The sequence below is a fragment of the Mandrillus leucophaeus genome, unplaced genomic scaffold (genome assembly GCF_000951045.1).
Source record: "Mandrillus leucophaeus isolate KB7577 unplaced genomic scaffold, Mleu.le_1.0 Scaffold123, whole genome shotgun sequence".
Classification (NCBI taxonomy): Eukaryota; Metazoa; Chordata; class Mammalia; order Primates; family Cercopithecidae; genus Mandrillus; species Mandrillus leucophaeus.
In genome coordinates, this window is record NW_012100654.1 from 2,296,720 (window position 1) to 2,314,302 (window position 17,583).

Here is a 17,583-nt window from a genome sequence, read left to right on the forward strand (position 1 = left end):
AAAAAAAAAAAAAAACAAAAAAAAAACAAAAAAAAAGAAATAACAGCCAGATACTAGCTCAGGAGCTGAGCTGCAGTCACCTTCCCCTTCCCCACCTTCCCCTCTTTGGAGAGTGAGCAATGGCAGTTCTGGGAACCAGCCCATGTGGATACCTGGATTGTCACTTTTAGGCTGGAGATGGAGGAGAATGGCTAACAATTAGATATTATTTGGGCAACACATTAGACAGAGAATACAGGACACAAGAAAAGTTGTGCTGACTTTAGCCTATCGGTGCTCTAGAATTTTTGTCTTACTGCAATTAGGCTGGGCACAGTGGCTCACACCTGTAATCCCAGCACTTTGAGACTGAGGCAGGAGGATTGCTTGAGCCCAGGAGTTGACACCAGCCTGGGTAACATAGCAAGACCTCATCTCTACAAATAATAAAGAAGTTTAGCTGGACATGGTGGTGCATGCCTATAGTACCGGCTACTCTGGAAGCTGAGCGGGGAGGATCACCTGGGAGGTCAAGGCTGCAATGAGCAGTGATCTCACCACTGCACTCCATCCTGGGAAATGGAGCGAGATCCCGTCTCAAAAAAAAAAAAAATTAAATAAAAGAATAACAACGCAGTCTAGTCCCATGCAGAGATAGGAAGGATCCTCAAATGTGGAAGGCCCTAACCCAGACAGGACTGTGGCTAACAAACACCAGTCTCAAAAAAGGCAAGCTTGAGAATGAACTTATTATAGTATCAATGCAGTGATTACAAATTACTCAATATTTCCTAAAGTCCATGATAACTCCAGAACCTATTCTTACACAGGCCCTGTGGAAGAATCTAAGCAGGAATAATTGGATTATTTCCAGCTAGTGACTTTCAGGGGGACTGTCACATCTTCAATGTCTTCACAAAAATGTATCTGAAGCATTCAAACACCAAGTCTACTCAAATACGCTTCCCAAGCAGCTTTTCTGTACATCTCCGCTGCTTCCAGATGATCAGCTGCTGAGATTATGCCGCGGCCTACAATGATGATATCGGAACCTCGTTTGCCAATAACTTCTTGTGGGCTATTGTACTGTTGGCCAAGATTATCTCCTGCAAGAAACACAAAAACTATAGTTTCACATAATACAAAAATCAGAAAACCTGTCACATGACTTCTCAGAAAAAGTATCTAACCAGCTTTAAATAAAAATGTGCCCCTACTTTCGTTCCCCTTTTGTATAGCAACCGGGTAAAAACAGGAGCTGAAGAGACTCACTGGGTAGGCCAGAGACATCAAACGGAGAAAGATGCTCACCAATTCTTTTCAATGGTAAATTTTATTTTTATTTATTTATTTTATTTATTTTTTTGAGACAGAGTCTTGCTCTGTCACCCAGGCTAGAGTGCAATGGCGCAATCTTGGCTCACTGCCACCTCCACCTCCTGGATTCAAGCGATTCTCCTGCCTCAGTCTCCCGAGTAGCTGGGATTACAAGTGTGCACCACCATGCCTGGCTAATTTTTGTATTTTGAGTAGAGACAGGGTTTCGCTATGTCGGCCAAGCTGGTCTTGAACTCCTGACCTCAGGTGATCTGCCCACTTCGACCTCACAGAGTGCTGGGATTATGAGCGTGAGCTACTGCACCCAGCCTTATTTATCATTATTTTTTTCATGTAATTTTTTTCCAGAAGCATAGATTCAAGTTGCCCTAAATATACACTTTCTCAATGTCAAATTTTAGATCATCTGTAAGCTTAACAATATATATTTAAAAAAAAGTAAAACTCATATATTACCAAGAAAGGTTCAATATCAAAAAAATACAATAAAGATTGGCCTCACAATTGAAGAAAATTTTAGCATACATCTTGGCATCACCACAAGGCACTGTTGAGCAAGTCTAACCTGACCACTACCATATACAAGAACCTTTCTATCACAACCTCATCAAGAGGTCACAGACTATCCATAAACCCTAATCCTTAGATTTTGCTTTTTTGTTTTATTAAATTCTGCTGTTCCAGAAGCATTCTGTTAAATGGCTTATTATCTTCCAAATCCAAGACACTTTAAGTATTCTTAAAAGCCTTGACCCTAACTATAGTATCTCGTCAAAGAATTATGAGGGCTTATGAATAAGGGCTTACAAGTACAGAGTGTTTACTCTGTGCCAAGACATTGTGTTAAATATTCTACATGTTACCTCATTAAAGCCTCTTGATTACCTTATGAGGTCAATACTGTTATCCTCCCCATTTTACAGACAATCAGACTAAAAGAAGTAAACTGACTTGTCCAAAGATACATAGTTACCAAAGGCCTCATTCATTATTGTTCTAGACTAAGAAGGCTTCACTTAAGCAAGTGTTTAATAACATGCAAAGTTTTATTTTGCCTGCCATGGGTAAAGAAGCATTTTTGGAAGAGCCATGACCAGTGACCAGGTTTACCTCCTGCTTCCAACTGAACTCCTGGAGTCAAGTGAAGAAATTCTGGTTTCATGCTTACTCGGGAGCCAGAAATAAAACCAACAACAAATTCAGAGTGCTCCTCAGCCATTCTAACCTAAATGGAATGTAATAGAACATATTACAAGAAAACAGTTAATCACACAGAATAAAAGTAAAAATATGCTCTATTTTTTTAAAACTTACAAAAAAAAAAAAAAAAAGAAGACATGGGGTCTCCCCATATTGCCCTGGCTGGTCTTGAACTCCTGGGCTCGAGGGATCCTCCAACCTTGGCCTAACAAAGTGCTGGGGTTACAGGTGTGAGTCAACATGTCCGGCTTATGCTCTATTATCTAGTTAGAAACTTTGCTGTATTATAGATGCCTTTTCTCATTCCATATATATAAAGTTACTATATCTGAACAGGTCATCTTAAATAGAAACCATAATAAAACACATTTGATTCATTAAGACTCTGAGATGACCCTTTCCTTTCCCTTCCCTTCCTGCAATAAATCATACTTAAAACAGAAATCCTATACTATGTGCATCTAAAATCAAGATGCTGCATAATTTCTTATTTCTAATAATGCTTGGTGACCCACCTAGTTCCAAAAAGGATTTGAGGTGAGTACTCTAGAACATATTATAATGGTATGAAACCACATTCAAGGCTTACTGACTATCTACAGACGGGGTACTCCATATTCAAAGGCAGCTGTCATATAAAGAACAGCTATGCTTTCAAGAGCTAAAGAAATCTTACCTTTACCACTTTCCCTCTTCTGTAACATCAACTGGTCTCCCCATTTTCTATACTATTATCTCACATTCATAAAAGTATCTTTAGAAGGTCTGCCTGGCTTTCTGATTTGGTACTTTCCCCTCCCGGAGACATGACTCTGTACTTCCCTTCTTATTTGATACTTCCCAGAGAGCTGACTGGGTACCACCACTGCACTCTAGCTTCCGTACTTCGAGACCTGAGACACATTGATACATTCTTGCCACCAAGTACTACTGCCAACAAACAAGTCATGTCTTGTCCTTCAGCCAGACCCAGACTCCCAGAATGCTAAATATTAAAACTGATCGTGCTTATGAGACTTGGGAAATCAGACATTTATAATCAATTCAGGGATAGGGTTAAAATGTGACTGTAGGGCCATATGAGTTGTCTCCAGATAGTCTTTGAAATAATATGAAAAAATAGAAATCCTTTACTTCTAGATTCTTCACATGGGGGGAAAAAATCATGGGGATTTTCTTGGGGCTTTTTATTTTTTTTGATAGGCTCTTACTCTTGCCCAGGCTGAGGTGCAGTGGCATGATCATGGCTTCCTGCAGCCTTGATCTTTAAGCTCAAGTGATCCTCCCACCTCAGCCTCCCAAGTAGCTGGGACTATAGGCATGTACCACCATGCCTGGTTAATTTTCTTTTTCATTTTTTTGTAGAGAGGAGATCTCACTATGACGTCCAGCTGGTCTCAAACTCCTGGCCTCAAGCAATCCTCCCGCCTTGGCCTCCCAAAGTGCTAGGATTACAGGTATGAGCAACAGTGCCCAACCCCCGATGACAATTTTTTAAAAGTAATCTAATATTCTAAAATATCTGACAAGAATAAGAGAAAGCCACTGCATGTGGGCTGCTGTCATGGGAACGTGCATCTCTGTAGGACTTGGGAGATTCTGAGAAACTGCGTGTCTGGGAAGCTCTTCTCATCTCCTCTCAATTCATAGTAAGATGAAAAAGACAATGGTCTTAAAGTCTTGGTAGATTTAGTAAGTGTTTGTTTGACTAACTATCTGGGTCTCAAAGTTTCTCCTGGAGTATAATTCAAATTCCTGAAGTGTCCACTACATGATATAAAATGCTATTAACTATCAAGGAATTCTATCCAACTACTATTAATATACTGTCACACTAACAAGAGCTGGATTTTTTTTGGCAGAGGTTCCAGAGATGCCAGACCAGAGATGCCAGATTAGGAGATATCTTCTTGCCCTATAGCATGCAGCATAGCAGCCCCTGCCCCCTTTCACCCAGTCCCCCCAAAACTTACCGCTGCTCTAGTGTAGTTCCCAGTGGCCAGGGAGCCGCTGGAGCTCATTTCTGCAATAAGGAGGCACCCCCGATGCAAAGGCAGGCCCACTTCTTGCAAGCCTTTCACAACTCCTGAGCCTGGCACCACGTGAGCATTTACCAGATCTGCCCAGGAAGCTATTTTAAAGATACCTCCTAAGAAGAAGGGGAAAAAAAGATATTTGCCGATTTTCAAACAAAAACCTCTAACCTCTTGTCCAACCAACTGCAATATGAAATAATCTCGCAGTAACATGTTAATGAGAGAACCAAACTCTTCAGGAACTTTAGTGATTATCAGCAGACCCATGGTTCCATCTGTGAAAACTGTATCTGTTATTTAGGTAAGTAGCTGGGTAAGAGATCACAACGAGAAAAAAACTTCCAAGGTCTGTGCTTGGCTCATCAGGAACGCTAACAGGACTGTTTTTCCTTACAGGCTGAAGCTCATGACCACAAATAAAACTCATGCTGTTAAAAAGGGACTCCAGTGAAGACAAACATTTATTGATGTCAAGGATAACAACATTTAAAAATTCCTCTTGAAGCTGGGCATGGTGGCTCATGCTTGTAATCCCAGTACTTTGGGAGGCTGAGGTGGGCAGATTGCTTGAGTTTAGGAGTTCAAGACCAGCCTGGGCAACATGGCAAAACTCCATCTCTACCAAAAATACAAAAAATTAGCCAGGTGTGGTGGCATGTGCCTGTGGTCCCAGCTACTTGGGAGGCTGAGGTGGGAGGATCACTTGAGCCCAGGAGGTGGAGGTTGCAGTGAGCCAAGACTGCACCACTGCACTCCAGCCTGGGCGAGAGAACAAGACCCTGTCTAAAAAAATAATAATAATAAAAATAAAATTCTTCTTGAAGATGACAAGTTTTCACTCTGCAGGGGTCTCTCAGTAGCTTTACTATTGCTCAATATTTCTACAAGTTCCTTAGATCTCCTTAGCTATCTAATTTCAATAGGCAACTATATTCCTTTTAAAAGCGGATAGTAAGAAGCCTGATTTTCGAAAAAACTATGCAGAGCTAAAGAAAGTTTGTATAAAACTCTTACATCAGTCAATTAGCTAAAGTAAGCTGGACAATGTGATGAGGGCAGGACATCTTAAGCACATGAAGAAGTCACTTAAAGACAAATCTGTTTTAAACAAATAGCTTATGAATATGCATACATTAAAGAAAAGTTACCTCAAAGATACCTACAAAAAATGTTACCTAACACAACCAAATATCTGTTACAAGGTTAACTGAAAAATGCATTAAATATATAGTCTGATCACACAGTTGTAAAAATGTAGACAGAAATTTGCACAGAATAGGCAGCAGAACTAAGCATTTTTCTCAACCAACACATGCACTACTTTAAGTCCCTACTTGATAAAATAAAAATCTTTAAATAATGTTTATCAATAGAACTTTTTCTGCTACAAATAAATCTTACCATTTTATATTTCTTTTTCATTGTTTCCTTTATGTGGAATTTTCATTCAAAACATCATATTCTGCTAAGGACATCTGTCGAATTTGCTAGACCAGACACATACCCTTCTTTTGGTACTAGCACACCCATTTTATTTAAGGAAATTATCCCTGCCTGGTTCTTATTTCAAGAAGGTCAGAGTTAACAACCTTACAGTTGCAGAGCAGATTGTCCAGGCTAGTTAATGAAGGTATTCTATATCCCAAGCTAGAGCGATTGGTTTACGGTGAGCATGTAGAGTATGCCTACCTGAGAAAGAAGTCAACAGAGAAGCAGAGCTGAGAGATGGAGAGAAAGCAAGTCATGAAGATATCACTTGAGCTCCTGGATCCAACCACGCTTGACAGCCTGCTCTATGAATGGACTTTCAATGACATGAGCATTTCCTTTTTCTCTTCAATTTAAGCTGGATTTCTGATTCTTGCAGATTCCTGAATAATACACTTACCTTCATACTGCTTTTTCACTGTGTTTCCTATATCTGCAAACTTCCGGTCTTCAAATATCAAGAACTCATGGCATTTTGCCAGAGTTATCAACTCCTTCATCACATCCAGAGTAAAATCATTCAAAATATCTACATGAGTCTTGAGCATGCAGATACTGGGTCCTAAAGCATCTGCTAGCTGCAACAGCTCTCTGGCCTCTGAAACATCAGCAGACAGACATAGATTGGTCTCCTTCTTTTGCATAAGCCTGAGAAGCTTCGATGCAACTGGGTGGATCCTGGGCAGCTCTGCACGTGCACCGAAGCTGAGTTCTCTGGGTGCTTCCTTTATAGAAAGAGCAGAACCATTATGATTCGCTGCCACAAAGACATTCTCCTGAATAAATCTCTTCACTCTCCCAACTGTCTCAGCATCAATTTTTTGCTGCTGCTCGAGAATCTCCAGCATTTTGGACAACGTACACACTGAGTGGAGGCGGATCCCGTGCGCCTGCAACTTGTCCTTGCCTCCCTGCTCTCTGTCCAACAGCACTATGGCATCAGTGACCTTCAAGCCCTCCTTCTGAAGAACCTCAACAGTTTCCAAAACACTAGATCCACTGGTGACAACATCTTCAATGATTAAACAGGTTTCTCCCGGATTAATAGTTCCTTCTACAAGACGTTTAGTTCCTAGAAAAGAAAAAATTTCGCTGATTCCAAATTTAAATATGTAGGTATATGTGTATATATATATACACAAAACTTGCCAGTTATACATACAGTATATGTGTATACCAACTCTGTATACCAAACTTGCTAGTTGCACATACAGTATATTTATGTATAAAGCCAACTCTGTATACCAAACTTGCCAGTTATACATACAGTATATTTATAGTAATTCAAGTGAATTATTTTACATTATAAACATGGCTTAATGTGTTTTATGATCAAATTTTCAAATATAGGTTTTTTTTTTATTTAAAAAAATTTGTTTTATCACAGAGATGATGTTGCCCAGGCTGGTCTTAAACTCCTGAGCTCAAGTGATCCTCCCGCCTGAGCCTCCCAAAGTGCTAGGATTATAAGTGTGAGCTACCACGTCCAGCCTAAATACAGAGTTTCTTACAGCAAGATCACCGAGATCAAGGAAAGTTATGAAACAGAATAATCCAATATCATCAATGAAATAATTCCTTTTTCCATCAAAGTATTATAAATTCACTATTCAAGATCAGCCAAATAATTGGCTTTTTGAAGATACAAATTCAGAAGGAAAAATATTCAGCAATCATTTAGACCCATTACTACAATCTAAAGAATTATATAATGCAACGTGATTAAATATATACTTCTCTACCCTAAATTCCACTACAGACTATTTTCAGATAATCTACAAAATGTAAGTAACTTGGGCTGTGGACTTCACAGACTCATCAAATCCTTTCTGTCTCTTGAAAAACTGGCAAGTTTAACTGAATCAGCTTAAGCTAGAACACAAGACTGCAAGTATTTATAGTATATTTAAAAATGCATAATTTCATTCCAGCAACATTTTTTAAAACATAAAATAAGAAAACAGAAATAAGAGTTTTCTTATGGGTAGGGATTCATATAGATTTTTTTTTTTAGCTCAGAAAATCTCAGCTGGGTGCAGTGGCTCACACCTGTAATCCCAGCACTTTGGGAGGATAAGGCAGGAGGATGGCTTGAGACCAGGAGTTCAAGACCAGCCTGGGCAGCAGAATGAGACATTGTCTCAAACAAAACACAAAAAACAGAAAAACTAACACTGCCCTTACGCAGCAAAAACTCAACTAATGTTTCTTTTTTTATCATAAAAATTTTTAGAACACATCTGTAGAAGGATTTAAAAAAAAGTAACAAAACACTAATACACCAACATAAACAAAAAAGCCCATTAATTCCTTACTATCATTAAGATTGCTTTTCAGGTTTTATTTATTTTTTGATAGCCTTGCTCTGTCACTCAGGGTGCAGTGCAGTGGCACAATCATAGCTCACTGCAACCTGCAGCTCCTGGGCTCAAGCCATCCTCCTGCCTCAGCCTCCCATGTAACTGCGACACTCAGCTAATTGTGTATTCTTTTTTTATTTTTGTAGAGACAAAGTCTCACTATGTTGCCAAAGCTGGTCTCGAACTCCTGGGCTCAAGCTATCCTCCTGCCTTGGCCTCCCAAAGTGCTAAGATTACAATTGGCCACTGTGCCTGGCCAATTTTCAGGTTTTTTTTTTGTTTGTTTGAAATAGGGTCTCACTTTGTTGCCCAGGCTGGAGTGCAGTGGCACAATCTCAGCTCATTGCAACCTCCACCTCCTGGGTTCAAGCATGTCTCCTGCCCCAGCCTCCCCAGTAGCTAGGACTATAGGTGCACACCACCACACCCAGCTCATTTTTGTATTTTTAGTAGAGACGGAGTTTAACCATGTTGGTCAGGCTGGTCTCGAACTCCTGACCTCAAGGTGATCCGCCCACCTCGGCCTCCAAAAGTGCTGGGATTACAAGTGTGAGCCATGGTGCCTGGACAAATTTTCAGGTTTTAAAGCAAGTCACCTGATAATCTATTGCCATGAACCCACACGAATATCTCTCTGAGGTGTTTATGCTACTTTATGAGAGTAATTTTATCCATGGATTACTTTTCATGAAGTTTAAATACAAACATACTGGGAAAGTATGTGCTGTTACACCATTTTGCTGATGAGAGAAGGGCTGGTAAAAAAAAAAAAAATGTTGGGGTTTCATAGATACAGTACCAAAAAAAGCACTTTTCATTTCCTAATCAATGCAAAGCATTTCACCCCTAGTCTAAAAAAAGGAAGGTGACTTATAGTAACAATTACAAATTCCACAAGCAGTAATAACTTAAGGGACTCAAGATGACTCTGGTAAAACATTAGTGCACAGAAGCTGAAAAATTCTAACAATATGTTACAGATTAATTAACTTAATGCTTTATGTTACTTTTATTTTACCATAATCCTTTGTTTCTTTCCTTCTAATAAGCATTGGAATTTGATTGGTTGAACAGATAACTGTAGCCAATGGCAAAGCTGTATAAGGCACTCCACACACGGTGTCAAAACTGATCCCTGCATTTTGGGCAGTTTGGAATAAAACATCTGCAACCTGTAAGAAAACGAACACATAAACAACGTTTTATTGTAACTATTTTAAATAGTGTATAAACATGTAACAACATAACAGTAAAGACAGTAATAAACTAGTGGGGGTAAGTCTCAAACCTGATTGGAGAAAAAAAAAATGCCTTTTTATTACCCTCTCCATAAACCCAGTACATAAACATAAATCTAAAAACACAAGAATGAATCTATTCAGCCAGACTCAGAATCTGTTCTGAAGGCAACCTGAGATGTGTTGGGGAAGCTCATGATGTTGACCCCAAAGACTAAGGATGGTCCCCTGACTCCCTGGTTTCCCTCAGTAACCCATTACGCTGAGTATCTAAACCTATCATCTTTTAGTTATATTTCCTGAAAGAAGCCTTCAATTAGGAAGTTTCGTAAATACAGACTATTGTGCGAATTGCTATTTTATAATCTCCTTTTCCACATAAATCATCACTTTTTAATGTTAGAATACATATTCCCACCCAAGACCACCTCATTTTTAAAAAAGAAAAGCAAACAATCACTGAGTTGCTTTGTGAACTAGATCATAGGTTTACTCCAGTACTTCTAAAGAGTAAAAAACCCAAAATCTATTGAAGGGGTGGCCTCCCCCTTCACACCTGTGGGCGTTTCTTGTTAGGTGGAACGAGAGACTTGAGAAAAGAAATGAGACACAGAGACAAAGTATAGAGAAAGAAACAGTGGGCCCAGAGGACCGGCGCTCAGCATACAGAGGACCCACGCACCTGTCTCTGAGTTCCCTCAGTATTTATTGATCATTATCTTTACCATCTTAGAAAAAGGAAAGTGGCAGGATAATAGGATCATCGTAGGGAGAAGGTCAGCAGTAAGACATGTGAATAAAGATCTCTGTGACATGAATGAGTTTAAGGAAAAGTGCTGTGCCTTGATATGCATATGCAAACAGCTCCATAAACCTGTTTAGTGCATAAAGAGCAGCACTGCTGCTAGCACGTCCCACCTTCAGGCGGTTTTCTCCTTTCTCAGTAAATGTTCCATTGCCCAGGGACGGGCAGGAGACAGATGCTTTTCTCTATCTCAACTGCCAAGAGGCCTTCTTTCCTCTTACACCAGTCCTCCTTAGCAAAGACCCTTCACGGGTGCCAGGCTGGGAGACGATCAAGTCTTTCCCTTCCCACGAGGCCACATTTCAGACTATCACATGGGGAGAAACCTTGGAAATACCTAGCTTTCCTAGGCAGAGGTCCCTGTGACCTTTGGCAGTGTATGTGTCCCTGGGTACTTGAGATTAAGAGAATGGTGATGACTTTTCACAAGCATACTGCCTTCAGGCACTTGTTTAACAAAGCACACCCTGCACAGCCCAAAATCTGTTAAACCTTGAGTTACCACAGCACATGTCTCTTGCAAGGACAAGGTGGGGGTAGGGTCACAGATTAACAGCATCTCAGATACAGAACAAAATGGAGTCTCTTATGTCTACTTCTTTCTACATAGACATAGTAACAGTCTGATCTCTCTTTCTTTTCCCCACAATCTATGACTATTTTAAGTTGCAAAGAATGTAATTTCTAGTACTAAAAATATTAACATATTATCTCAGAACTGTTTTATCACTCTTCTTAAGGAATAAACTTGGAATACAAATGCTACAGTGACTGGATACCCACCATCTCCATTTAAAAAAAAAAACAAAAAACATGAAATTCCTGACTATGAAAAGTTTAAAATTTTTTACATCTTTTTTCAACTCAAAGTTTCACTCTACTGTGTCCAGAGAATTTTATTCTAAAGCAATATATGATTATACTAGAAAAGCTTTTACTGATCCCTCTGTCATACTTGTCTATATGTATGTAAACTGAAATTTAAAATGGTAATTTAAAAAAATTTCCCATGACCTTAAGTCTCTAGGTGTCAAGAATTCTTCTGTAGTTCTCTCAGGTCCTTACTTCCAAGATGACAAAGAAAAGAAAGGAACAATGATCGTGCCAAAAAGGGCTGTGGCCAGTAGTTGCACATACTATGTCTGATACATGCCCAAGGAAAAGACTATTAAGAAGCCCATCATGCAGAACACAGTAGAGGCCGCAGCAGTGAGGGACATTTCTGCAGTGAGCATCTTTGCCTCCTATGTTCTTCCCAAACTGTATACGAAGCTACATTACTGTGTGAGTTGTGCCATTCACAGCAAAGTAGTCAGTAGTAATCCATCTTGTGAATCCCACAAGGACCAAATACCCGACCCTGATTTAAACCTGTGGGTGCTGCTTCGACCCACAACAAAGCCCATGTAAGCAGCTGAATCCTTAAGGACTGAAGAGAAATTATTCTCTTGAGGAAAAGAAAATGGAAATTGTACTTTTTAAAGAAGAGAATTCTTATTAAATTATTACAAGCATATGATTAATTAAAACATGTTTTGCAAATTTTGACAGAGGGATAAAAACAGACCTGGAAAATGCATTTTTAGTGAGTTAATGCTACCTTTCCTCTCCAATTACTTTATGTACACTAATGTATATATAGTACTATAGTCAAATATCACTTATTAAGGGAGGTTAGAGTTTAGCATAAATTATATTGCTTTCTGGGGTGTAAATACTGAGAAATTCTATTCGCATAAATAAGATGTGAAAAGGAGTTTTGTTATACCCAAGTCTCTCCATGTTTTGAACTTCTCACCAATTAATCACCAAAATACACACACACACACACACACACACCATGATCTAGTTATCAAAAAACTTTTTCTGTCATTTATCAGCTGGCTTATTAAAATAAATCAATTTTTCCCTAGAAAATCCTTAGTCATTCTCCACACTGCTGAGATACACCATATCAAGATTCTGGATGATGATAAGTTAATAGTCCAAAGTACCACAACCTTAATAGTCCAACCTACCTTAATACTTTTTACAATAACCACACAAAGTGGTCCCTAGTGAACATAAACCCTTAAGTGGGCTGAGGAAACTCACATGTCTTCTAGATAGAACTTTCTGCAATGATGGAAATGTCCTCTATCTGAGCAGTCCAATATGACAGCCACTGGTCATACATGACTATTTAAACTTAAAAATTCATAATGCTCAATAGTAACTAGTGGCTAGTAGCAAACTCTATTGGAAAACATATTTACGGCCTCTACTCAGTGTGGTCTGCAGTTTCAGCTGGAACCTTGTTAGAAATGCGCAACCCCAGGTCCAGTCTCAAGAGCTACAGAACTGGATTCTGTATTTTAACAAAATTCCCAGGTAATTCATATATACTCAAAGTTTAGAAGCACTGTATTAGAAATCTCTAATTTGTACAAAACTTTTCCTTATATTGACTAAAAACCTGCTTTCCCAATATGTCCACCTTCTGGTCTTAATTATTGCTTCTGGCCGCACAGTGCAAAATTCAACTCCCCTTTCCAAACAGCCTAAAAGGACCTAAAAGGAAGAGGCTGAGGCAAAATTAATACAAGTAGAACACAAATGTGTGCCAAGTTCGAGGAGTGCAACCCGAAGCACAAACTTCAGTTGCCCTGATTATACAGTAGTTACAAGTGGATTTTTAAAGCAAAAGGGGCAGTTTCTATGTTCACCAAGAATTTGCATTGAAATAACATGAGGTAGCCCAGTGGTGGCACCAGGCATTTGTAGTCCCAGCTACTTGGGAGGCCGCCAAGGCGGGAGGATCTTTTGAGGCCAGGAGTTCGAGACGAGCCTGGGCAGTATGGTGAGACCTCCTCTCTACAAAAAAAAATTTAAAAAATTTGATGGGCATGATGGCACACGCCTTTAGTTCTAGTTACTCAGAGGTTGAGGTAACAGGATCTCTCTCTTTCTTTTTTTTTTTTTTTTGAGACAGTCTCCCTCTGTTGCCCAGGCTGGAGTGCAGTGGCTCAATCTCGGCTAACTGCAACCTCCTGATTCTCCTGCCTCAGCCTCCTGAGTAGCTGGGATTACAGGTGTGCATCACCACACCCGGCTAATTTTTGCATTATCAGTAGAGGCGGAGTTTCACCAGGTCGGCCAGGCTGGTCTCAAACTCCAGACCTTAAGTGATCCACCCCCTCAGCCTCCCAAAGAATTAGGACTACAGGCATGAGCGTCTGTGCTCACTGGAGGCAGGAAGATCTCTTAAGCCCAGGAGTTCCTGGCTGCAGTGAAGTACGATCACAGAGCTGCACTCCAGCCGTGGTGACATAAGAGAGACCCCCTCTAAAAAATAAATAAATAATTGTCCCCAGGGCTGCATGGGGGAGCATGGCTGAAGTCTCTCTAGGCGCTGATAAATTTTGTATACATCACAGGGTTCAGGTTGTTCTATTTTTCTTTTCTCACAAGTATTTTCCCAGCTACTGAATTATCTGCCCCCTCACGTTTTCCCGGTCTGTTTGTTTGTTTTTTGAGGCAGGGTCTCACTGTCACCCAGGCTGGAGTGCAGTGGCACAAAGACAGCTCACTGCAGCCTTGACCTCCCAGGCTCAGGTGATCCTCCCACCTCAGCGTCCCAGGCGTGCGCCACCACACCCAGCTAATTTTTTGTAGAGACGGGGTCTCCAACTCCTGGGGCCCAGGCTGGTCTCGAACTCCTGGGGCTCAGCTGATCCGCCCACTTAGGCCTCCCAAAATGCTGGTATTACAGTCATGAGGCACCACGCCCGGCCTCAAGTCTAATCTTCTTAAAGTTAAATACACAGAATTCATTCAAGTGTGCTTCAGTGCCAGACAGGGTTCCAAACTGGGTTTCCCGACTTTTGCAAAACACGTGTCTAAGCCTGTGGGTGAAAGAACAGACGACTCTCAAAGAGTCCAACAACCCCTGGCCTCTGTGCTTCTCATGCTTACTCCCCAGACCAAGAGTAGGGCTGGACTGCCTGCTTGGCTCTTTTGCTCTCACTCACGGCCCAACTCCTGTCACCCTCTTCCATTTCCTGGTCCTCTTTCCCGCCACCTAGCCCTGTCCTTCCCCTTCCTGGGCTAGCACCTGACTCAGAAGACGCGGTCGAGACACGATGCCCCGCAGATCGATGTAGATGGGGGAGGAGAGTCCGCTCTTCAGCACGAAGTCCCCAAACTTGAAAGCCTGCACGTCGTACAGACCCGTCACCAATGGCCCCAAAGCTCCACCAGCTGCCGCCATTGTCGCGCGCTGCCTGTTTGCTTCAAACTCCCAGGCGCAGCGGGCCTCCGGCGCCCCGATGACGTAGCCCGCGAAGCCCCGCCTCTTCCGCCTCCCTCGTCTGCAGCTTCCAGAGCTTGCTGCACCCACCTCTGGGTTTCCCCGGGCTCAAGGGTGGGGCAGGTGGTAGCGAATCTGGGCCAGTTTGTGCTTCTCCTGGTTTCTTCTGGATGGGGTCACCGGGGTTCAAAGCACAGAACAGCTAGATTGACTGTAGGATCATGAAGTCCAGCCTTTCATGAGAGTTTTCATAAATCCTGTCCATTTTTTAACAGCCAATGCCTTCTTGACTAGTTCTCTTAATTATCTCTACTGCTTGGCCTAGCATGTTATATTTGCTAGTTATTAGCCACGATTTTCCCCCCATGTTTCTCCAAATAGAATATAAGTTCTCAAAGACAGGGACCTTTACTCAATTCTTTTATTAACTTCATAGCATCTAGTACGTGACAGCACTTAGATGATTACAGTATTCATTACCTCTTTTGTCTGTACTCTGCTTCCTGAAGGAGTACTTTTTTATTTCCTTTGGCGTATCTCAAATGCTTAGGTAATAGGTGTAGAAAAGGTTAGGGAGGGAGGGAGGAGAGTTAGAAGATGGTGAATTGATTGGTATCAGGGTTATCCAGGAGGATAATATTGCTAGACAATCTGAAAATCCAAACATATTTGGTCTTTACAAATAAATCTCTTAGAGAAATAATCTAAGAAATAATCTTTACAAATACATCTCTTCTCCATTGTGTATATAAGGCAATACTTTCTTCTAGCTTAAGGAAAATAACCCTTAAATTCACATAAAGAATGAAACCTTGTCATTTGCGGCAAGGTGGATGAACCTGAAGGACATTGTGTTATGTGAAACAAGCCAGGAACAGAAAGATAAATAGCAAATGTTCTTACTCATATGCAGAAGCTAAAAAAGTTCATCTCATGAAGGTAGAGAGTAGAATAGTAATTACTAGAGGCTGGGAAGGATAGGGGGTGGTTAAAGGATACAAATTACAGCTAGATAGGAGGGATAAGTCCTAGTGTTCTATAGCACTGTAGGGTCACTGCAGTCAATAATAATTTACTATTTATTTTCAAATAGCTAGAAGAGGGAGTTTGAATGTTCCCAACACAAAGAAATGATAAATATTTAAGGTGAGGAATATATGAATTACTCTGATTTGATCACTGTACATTGTGCGTATTGAAATAGCACTATGTACCCAATAAATGTGTATAATTATCATGTGTCAACTATAACAAATACTTTTTTAAAAAAGAGGAACAGATAAGGCATGGCAGTATTGTGCACTACAATGAACATGAAGTTTCAAACCAAAACATTTGGATTTTAGTCCCATTCTACTTACTGACTGAGTGATCTTTGGCAATGCATTTTGAGTTATGAGTCTCAATTTTCTAAAAAATAGAATGAAGATAATATATTAACTTTCTCCAAAGATCACTATTAAGATTCAATGAGATAGTTAACTAAAAAACACTTGATAAAAAGTTGGTGGGGCTGAGCATGGTGGCTCATGCCTGTAATCCCAGTACTTTGGGAGGCCAAGGAAAGTGGATCACCTGAGGTCGGGAGTTTGAGACCAGCCTGGTTAACATGGTGAAACCCCGTCTCTACCAAAAAATACAAAAATTAGCCAGACATAGTAGCGCGTGCCTGTAGTCCCAGCTACTTGGGAGGCTGAGGCAGGAGAATTGCTTAAACCTGGGGTTGCAGTAAGCCAAGATCATGCCACTGCACTCCAGCCTGGGCAACACAGTGAGACTCCGTCTCAACAACAACAACAAAGAAACAAACAAACAAAAACAGAGGAGGACATAGATTGTACCAATTCATTTTGTGTTCTCCATTTCATTTACTTAGGCTGGGTAAAGAATCTTGACTTTAACCAATATTTAGTCTTACTGTTTTAGATATTTATCCTAAAGAGTTTCCATGAATGTAAAACTTCAGGCAATAGTTCAATCTAGAGCATTTTCATGGACCTAGCTCTATATTGCTTGCTGAATCCCTTCTATATTCTACTCTGATATCTATTTTAGACTGAGCTTGTGGGGTTCTGATTATCATTTGTATTAGGGCTTTTGCTAATATTCCTTAACTATGTTGGTGATTCCTCTCAACCACTCCCCCTCAAAAAAATACAGGCTGAGGTACTGTTATTTAATTATTTATTATTGTTTGACCTACGCTACACAGACTCAGATACACTGAAACACATACATATACATTTATTTTAAGTTATCTTCTAGGGCCAGGTCAGTGGCTCATGTCTGCAATCCCAGCACTTTGGGAGGCAGAGACGGGAAGCCCAGGAGTTTGAGATCAGCCTGGGCAACATGGCAAGACTCTGTCTTTTCAAAAAATAAAACACATTAGCCAGACATCATGGCACACAGTTGTGGTCCCACCTACTGGGGAGGCTGAGGCAGGAGGATCACTTGAGCCTGGGAGGTTGAGGCTACAGTGAGCTGTGATCATGCCACTGCACTCCAGCCTGAGTGACAGAGTGAGACCCTGTCTCAAAAAAAAAAAAAGTTATCTTCCAGTGAATGTCTCAGTGACCTTGAACAACCACCTAGATTCTGTGACTCAGTTGTCTCTAATCCAAGTAAAATAAGTTACTTCATAAGAATTTGTTGGGATTAAATGAAAAATTAATTACAGATGGGCTTCATATATAGGTGCTAAAATACATACAAATTCTAGATCTAAAAAAAAGAAAGCCCATAAGGGGCTTATGATTTTAATTCATAAACCTGATTCTGACTTCATTTCTAATATTCTTTATTATCTATATTTTCTGAGGAGATTGTGCTGACGAGCCAATGTGAAGAG

At 40.5% G+C, this 17,583-nt stretch overlaps 1 protein-coding gene across 3 annotated transcripts; it reads right to left on the minus strand.

Moving 5' to 3' along the window:
• Positions 1-709: 709 nt before the first annotated feature.
• UMPS (uridine monophosphate synthetase) lies at positions 710-14,793 on the minus strand. Of its 3 annotated transcripts, XM_011971539.1 has the most exons (7): positions 14,538-14,722; positions 13,670-13,768; positions 9,420-9,573; positions 6,442-7,113; positions 4,491-4,666; positions 2,428-2,542; positions 710-1,085 (listed from the first exon to the last, which is right to left on the minus strand). In XM_011971539.1, the coding sequence occupies exons 3-7, from the start codon at positions 9,451-9,453 to the stop codon at positions 916-918; spliced, it is 1,167 nt and encodes a 388-aa protein (XP_011826929.1). In that variant the 5' UTR covers positions 9,454-9,573; positions 13,670-13,768; positions 14,538-14,722; the 3' UTR covers positions 710-915. The 3 variants fall into 3 exon arrangements, with proteins under 3 accessions (XP_011826929.1, XP_011826927.1, XP_011826928.1); XM_011971537.1 differs by lacking the exon at positions 13,670-13,768 and having other exon boundaries at positions 14,538-14,793; XM_011971538.1 differs by lacking the exon at positions 9,420-9,573 and having other exon boundaries at positions 14,538-14,707.
• Between the last annotated feature and the right edge of the window lie 2,790 nt (positions 14,794-17,583).